General features: G+C 41.9%; 1 protein-coding gene across 13 annotated transcripts in view; it reads left to right on the plus strand.

The window, feature by feature from the left end:
* SHANK2 (SH3 and multiple ankyrin repeat domains 2) overlaps positions 1-6,760 on the plus strand; it is a 992,023-nt gene extending 985,263 nt beyond the window's left edge. For all 13 annotated transcript variants that reach the window (XM_068260601.1, XM_068260604.1, XM_068260605.1 and 10 more), the window contains one exon: positions 3,449-6,760. In XM_068260601.1, coding sequence (XP_068116702.1) covers positions 3,449-4,007 — 559 coding nt within the window. In that variant the 3' untranslated portion in view covers positions 4,008-6,760. The remainder of the gene's footprint in view (positions 1-3,448) is intronic.
* Positions 6,761-8,053: the final 1,293 nt, after the last annotated feature.

The following is an 8,053-nucleotide window of genomic DNA, read 5'->3' on the forward strand; positions in this document are numbered from 1 at the left end:
GTCGGCGCTATATAAATACTAAATAATAATAATTTGCCTCACCAGGATTGCACTTTTATTTAGCTTTCCTGTATGACAAGAACACACAGCCAGCCAGCTCTAGGGGAAGAGGGAAACAAAGGTGAATGAGGGAGGGCTGGTGCACACCAAGAGTGCTTCTGAGCGTTTTTCAAATCAACATTGATTTGAAAAGCGATTGGCTAATGTTACCCTATGTGGGTGTTCCCACAGCAGCATTGTGATTTTTTCAAAATCACAGGTATACTGCATGTAGAATTTTTTTGAGCGATTCATTCATAAATCGCTCTGAAAATCGCACTAATTGCTAGCGATTGCTAGAAGAGGAGTGGAGAGAAATTGAGAATAGCCTGAGATGGAGCATTATCTGTATTGCAGTCCCACATCACACAGAGGCTACCTGCCTGTAATCGGACTCCTGTTCCTGCCAGTCTCTCACACAAGTCAAAAAGCAGCCCTCCTGGAGTCTAGGGACTGTCAAAAAATGTTCACCTTGTTTAACCACTTAAGGACCAAGGCAATTTCTAATGATCGGTGCTGCGTGTGCTCTACAGCCCGCAGCACTGATCAGGGTTGGGGCCAGGCGATCAGACTTCCCCCCTTTGTTCCCCACTAGCGGGATGTCCTGCTGGGGGGGGTCTAATCGTCGCCGGCCATTAGTGAGTAGCGGGGGGCTCCTCAAAGCCCGCCTCCGCAGCGTTTTCCGCCCTCTCCGCAGTTCCTTCCCTTTTACCCATAGCTGCGCAGGACGGATATCCGTCCTGCGCATTGTGGGATAGGCTTCAGCCTATCATATGCCGGCGATCCCCGGCCAATCAGAGGCCGGGGATCGCCGATCTGCCTTACGGCGCTGCTGCGCAGCAGCGCCGTATGATGTAAACAGCGGGGATTTCTTCCCCGCGTATTTACATTACGTGTGCGAGCCGCGATCGGCACCCTCCGTGAACTGGCATGGAAAGGCCGCTCGTGCGAGCGGCCGTTTCCATGCTATACCACTAACGACCAGGCGCCGACTATCGGCTTTAGCTGGTCGTTAAGTGGTTAACACCTTATCCACACATGCAGTCATTATAACATAGGGGAGAGACCAGACAGATGTTTTCCCAGGGACCCTCCAGGCAAGCTCTGCATCATGCTGTGTATATATACCAGCTTGCCTGCCCTTTAATTGCACTTTTATCACCTAGCCTAGTATTTTGCATTGCCTCACAACAAACCTAAATACATCAGCCCTAAATCACTGAATTAAAGGGGGCCTTGGGGGAGATTTCCCCCAGGTGGAGTGGAGAGACTGAGATAGAGCAGATAGCGTATCTGTATTGCAGTCCCACATCACACAGAGGCTACTTGCATGTACTGTGTCTCCTGTCCCTGCCAGCCAAATCCAAAAAAGCTTTATTGGCAGGACCAAATACATTTAGCATTGCCAAAGCAAAAACAAAACATTAACAACATGGTGGGGAGGATTGTGGGAATAGGGGAATGATATAGGTATACCGTCCATAGGGGTGTGGAGAATGTAAGGGATGGTCAGCCTCTCACACAAGCTGCAGGCAGCCCTCCTGGAGTTTAGGGACTGTCAAAAACTTTTCAACCTGTGACATAACTTATGTAGCTGTCTACATACAGTCTTTACAATAGGGAAAGAGCTGAGTTTTTCCCACAGACCCTGCAGACAAGCCTCTGTATATTTACTAGCTTGTCTGCTTCAGTGATTTCAGGGAATTTTTTTTAAAGGTAAAGGAGTCTCAGGGGGGTGTTCCATACATCCGGAACCCCCGTCTGAATACGCCAGTGTACCTAGGGCATTTTACACCCAGTGCTGGGTATTAAGATCCCCACACACACCACACCCCCTTCTGTGGGAGGTCTTTTTGACACCCCAGAGTCAGTAAATGTGGGTAAAAAATAGATTGTCATCCTTGTCTCGTGAGTCCTTTAACTAGTCCACTATCCAGCCACTGCAAATGTACTTTAAATTACTTTTCTCCTACATCGCTGTCACTTGCAATAGGTTGTAAAGGTTGGCCTGACATGATTTGGAGTAATACATATCCTAATGAAGGATTCTCAGTTGTTGTTTTTTTTTATTTTTAAAAGCACTTACTGAAAGAATGAAGACAATACTTTCCACATGAGTAGATGTACTAACGTAAAACCTGTCAGATTTGTCATACTTTTTCTACCTACTGTAAGGGTCCTTTCAAATGGAAAAATTGGAAAATGAAAAAAATTATTAAAATATCTGTTCAATGTAAAGCCCAATCTACACGATACGATTCTTTGTACAATTCGATTACGATTCTATTTACGATTTAATTTAATCCGACATGTCCGATCCTGATTCGACTGTATTCGATTTGCCATTGCAAAACAATGATAAATCGAATTGAATCGAATTCCGATCGGACATGTCGGGTTTAATCGGATCGTAAATAGAATCGTACAAAGAATCGTATCGTGTAGATTGGGCTTTAGAATTACAATAACATTTTTCTGACTGATTGTAACATTTCAAAAATCTGACCAATGTACCACACGCCTATGTTCAACTTTTCCCCAATTATGATAAAAATGATTGGAAACGCTGACAAAATTGCTAGGGTGTGTATATTAATAAATTGGCAATCTAACACACCATAGAATCTTTAGAAAGATTGAAGAAAAATATCTGGCATTCCGGATCGATAAAAATCAAAGAAAACAGGAAATCCGATCGGATTTTTCAGTCGAATGAAAAAAAGCTTTCGATTTTTTCAGGGAGATCTGATCGTTTTGATCGAATTGCCGTAAAATCAGATCATTTTATTGTATCGTGTGTGGCCACCTTTATACGGATTTTACAATTTTTCGCAGTAGTTGTCATTGGAGGTATTGGAAATACAAGCCATTTTTTAACCTCAAATTCCGTCTAGTTTCCATCTTTACAGTTTCTGTGCAATGCCAAAAGTGACATCACTTCTGCCTTTTTTTTTTTTTCCAACTCAGCTCAGTGTTAATTTTCCCTCCCTGCTGCCTCAGCTTACTGTCCCTCCCACAGCAAGCATCACCTAGACAACAGGCTTACATCCCCAAGTAAATTATTTAAAGTGGGGCGTTAAATCACCTTCTGGTCAGATTGATCTTATGTTATCCGAAATAGGAAGCTTTCTGTTATTTGCATGCTGAGATAAGCCTGTTACTGTAGTTTAAAAAAACCTCCCACAGTCCTGCTGGCACCGCACAGTTCCTGTGGTTAGGCAAAGGCACCCAAATCAAGTAAAAAGAAAAAAAAATATTGGGGTCATATAAGGACCTATCTTAGGGGGGGGGGAAAGGAGGGGGGGGGAGAGAAGGATACTTTTGGGGCACTAACTATTTTTTGGCTTTTTTAAATTTAATTTTTGGATGTTACAACCCCCTTTAACAGTATTCTGCTCTTCCTCCACAGGGGCTCAGATGCATTGAGTACAGTCTCAGGTAACAGAAACACCACAGTCACTTTCACCGTCCGTCCTGGAGCAAACCAGCCAATCACGCTACAGAACAGGACGCCCGACTACGATGGCAGGATGGCTGGCATGAGGCGAGCCCCCAGCCCTGTTGTATCTCCTGCCGAGATCACCAGAGATATCAAGCCGGGTCCTCTGTCGGCTCCACCCGCCTCCATCTCCGATGTCTTTGTTCTACCAACTCCGCCCCCGACCGGGGATCTTTTTGGGATGAGTATGGGGAGAAGCAGGTCCCCCTCCCCGTCAATCTTACAACAGCAGCCAATCTCCAATAAGCCTTTTTCAGCAAAGCCTGTCCTCATGTGGACTAAACAAGATGTCGCCGATTGGTTGGAAAGTCTAAACCTTGGTGAACACAGGGAGATGTTCATGGACAACGAGATTGACGGAACCCACCTACCGAGCCTTCAAAAGGAAGACTTGATAGATCTCGGAGTCACAAGAGTAGGACACCGAATGAACATAGAACGGGCGCTCAAACAGCTACTGGACAGATAGAATTACCTTGCCTTGCCTCTTCAGATCTTTTCCCAACGATTCAAGTTTCTTAACTGAGTCCTAAAAATACTTTATGGAGTATAATTTAAGAAAAATATCTTTACTGCAAGTTTAAATAGCTGTACAGATAATTTATAAGCACAATATTTTAAGGTGATAAGTGGCTGGTCTACTGGGCAGCCTTTGTGCCACTCTAGTTGTAGAAAGAAAAATGGAAAAAAAAAACACTTTTGTGATTTAATAATACTATTTCTGTGGAATAATTATTTGGAAATAAAAAAAAAGTTAGTGCAACCTTTTTAAAAAAAAAAGAGAAAAAAAAAATATTTGCCTCATTTGAACGCACCTGAACCAGCTGAGCTGTGTTACATTTTCTATCTTTCTAGAACTTCTTCAGAGAAGAAAAGAGCTTTCTTCAGCAGAGGGTACAGATAGTGCAGTGGTTGCTGCGCACCTAGAGAAATTCACTGGCGCCCCCTAATGGAATTAAGTCATTTATCCCTGGACAGCATCAGAGGGGACCTGACATTTGGGGCTGGGTGCCCCAGGCCTCTTTCTGAGACTGGATGGGGGTCATAATCTATAACGTGTTCTTTTGCAGGTACTTATTTGTATCCAGGTTCCAGTTTGTCATTGTAATAATAAAAAAAAAACAAAAAAAGAAGAAAAAAACAAATTAAGCAAAAAGGTGTTTTATTTGAGAGTATTTCTGGTTGTGTTTCCATGATCAGCTGGGTAAGATTATTGAGCCCTCCAACTTTTTTTTTTTTTTTTTTTTATTTCCTTTAACCAATCCTTAATTTTTTAAGTGGATTTTTCCAACTTTTGTTGCAAAATGTATTAAATGGTTCTTCGACCATCATCGTCTTCCACTTGGTGATAATTTCAGAATTAATTCTGTAAACCAGAAGGCCATGCTAATTTTTGTTTTATTGTATTGAATGGATATAGTATTACCTCTCTATGATGTGCCACAAATGTGAACGTCTGCTTGAGGTATAGTTGTCGCTAGTTATGAAGCCTGGGACTGGGACGTTCACCTCAGATCTGCATAAAACTAGACCACTAACAATGGAGATTGCCATTTTGTAACACCCTTTAATCAGCTCAGGTCTTCAGAAGCAAACAGAAAATAAAATAGTCATATACTCACCTATGGAAAGGGTACCATAGAGCCTTCCTGGTCCTCTCTCTGTGACCTTGTTCCCCCGCTGTCACCCGTTACTGGTCGAATAAGCCTTCGAGGATCCTCAGAAGGCTTCGAAAGTATTCGCGTCCCCGAGTGATTCCAAAGACGGGCAGCTCCGCACTGCGCATGTGCAAGCTCGCAGTCTCCCTGTCTTTGGAAGCAATCGGGGACACGAGTGGTAACGAGACAGTTTTGTATTTTGCCAAACTGTTCCCGCTCGTCCTTAGTATCCAGTTTGCTGTTCTAGTTTCAATAAATCTGACAGAGGTTCAAACTAACTCTCTCAGGCCATCTAAAAAGTTCTGGTTAAAGTTTAAATGCAGGGAGTAGATTTGGCACTTGCAAGACTGCGGCCTCTGATACATATAGAAAGAAATCGGGCTGTTTTGCACACATTAACCTAAGACAGCATTGGGGTATCATGCGGCCACTGAATATGTCAAGACCAAACAGCATTGTTAAAGTTGTCTGGCAACCAACGTCTGAAGTAACGGGAGGTTGCGTTGATTAAAACCACAAGATGGCAGCCCCCATTGTGCCTACATAGCCGGTGTACTTGAAGCAGTGAGGGACTCGCTCCCAGAACAGATGTGTATATTTTGCTTGAGTATACTTATTTTCAGGCACCTAAGACAAATATATAATTATTAGAAACAAGATGAACAGTTTTAAGAGCTAACTAAATAGTATATTTTTACATAGTATCTTATTGAAAAATATGTAGGGCGAACATTATCGTCCGTATTTGCTATTAAAATGAAAATGCCATAAAAACGTAGTAGATGAACCTATTTGCTGGAGGTATTGTGAAAATTTTAACCACAGAGCAAAGAGTATTCAGTATCAAAGACAGATAACCCGCAACCGGTTCTAGATTTTACAGTGAAATGGACGCAGTCATTTACGCAACAACTACGTGGGGATTTTAGGAATTTTTTTTGTTACATAGTGTAATTAAAGAGATACTTTTTCTTGACATATCTAGTTTATGTAATTTATGTGTATACAACACCAAAATTTTACAAAAAAACAAAACAAAAACAATTTTAATCTTGTAAATTGTGTAAAACTTGCACAGCTACCAGTGCTGGGGAATTCTCCATTTATTATATTATTATACAGATGACTAGGTGTGACTGTTTATTCATTATATCACAGAGTTTAATTTCTTTTCTTTTTTTTTTTTTATTTGTACTTCTGTGATATTTTGTTTAATTCAATTCTGTTCTTTAAAGCCTACATAAAAACTTTTAATTTGGACCCCCCCCCCCCCCCCAAAAAAAAAAAGTTAAAATAAAAAATACACATCAGAGCCAACATTAACTCCACCCACTTAAGCACCAACACCATTGTTCCTTTCTAGTCCGTTTCTGTCGTTTGTGTTACAGCCGGTGTTCATGTTGTTAATGTTGCTGTTACTTTTCTGCTTTACAATAATGATGAACAAATTCGAGGGAAAAACAAAAAGCTACTGTATTTGCACTTTCCAGATCCTTAAAGAGAACCCGAGGTGTGTTTAAAAACTTTAAAGAATGTTATCTGCATACAGAGGCTGGATCTGCCAATACAGCCCAGCCTCTGTTGCTATCCCAAACCCCACTAAGGTCCCCCTGCACTCCGCAATCCCTCATAAATCAGAGCCGTGCTGTGCGGCTGTGTTTACATCTGTAGTGTCAGTCTCGGCTGCTTCCCCGCCTCCTGTATAGCTCCGGTCCCTGCCCCCTTCCCTTCCCTCCAATCAGCAGGGAGGGAAGGGATGCAGGCGGGGACTGGAGTTCTGCAGGAGGCGGGGAGAGCAGCAGACTGACACTATAGAGATAAACACAGCCACCTCTGACAAGCTGTTTGTCAGCAGCGTGGCTGTGATTTATGAGGGATTGCAGAGTGCAGGGGGACCTTAGGGGGGTTTGGGATAGCAACAGAGACTGGGCTGTATAGGCAGATCCAACCTCTGTATGCAGATAATATTCTTCAAACCCACCTCGGGTTCTATTTAACACTATATTGTATGGCAACCAAATTACTGTAAGGGGAATCAAATATAATATTGCACTAAGATTGTGGCTCTGACTACAGAATTAAAAAATGTTCTGTATGAAAAAAAAAAGCTACCACATTGCCAATTCTTGAATTGAGGTTTTTAAAATGATATTGAGGGTGCATTGGTTGAAGTTAAGCCTTTACAACTGTATATATCTTACTCAGAGATGTACTAGTCATTAAAGAGATTTACAAATAAGAATCGCTGCTCTCTATGGTTCTTTGATTACAATGTCTTGAATCGTTTTCTTGGCAAAATCACTTGCATGTTCAAACGCAGGTAAGGATGGGGAGGATAAAAACGGATCCGCACAGAGTGGCTGCTGATTGGCTCTGGTATCTGTTAAATCTGAACTCAGAACTTCCTCTCTGCTCTATAAGATAAGCAACAGCACAATAACCTTTACAGAAAAACATTACTTTGTTACAGCTGATTCAAATCCTGCAATAAATCTGCAGTGTGTCTACTTCCTGCTTTCATAGAAGCAGACATAGGGTTAACATCCCATGCTTACTAATTAGGTGCTTTGCCAAGGCAGCCAGCTGACACAGCTGAGAGATCAAATTACACTGGTGATTAGTCACAGATGAGGGGGAATTACACAGGCTAAACTCTCTAACTGCATACAGGGCGCATTTATCTATGTTTTCCTTCTGTCCAGTGCAAGAGTTCAGGTCCTTTTTAAAAAAAAAAAAATCACAGCAATTTCAGCTGTATCTTTAGATTACGGAGAATGTGAAGCTAATTTTTATTTCCAATTTCCACATTTTTATTGAGATTTTATCAATCTCAGAAGTTTGAAGTTTTACAGGGAAT

This window comes from Hyperolius riggenbachi, chromosome 11, assembly GCF_040937935.1.
Source record: "Hyperolius riggenbachi isolate aHypRig1 chromosome 11, aHypRig1.pri, whole genome shotgun sequence".
NCBI lineage: Eukaryota > Metazoa > Chordata > Amphibia > Anura > Hyperoliidae > Hyperolius > Hyperolius riggenbachi.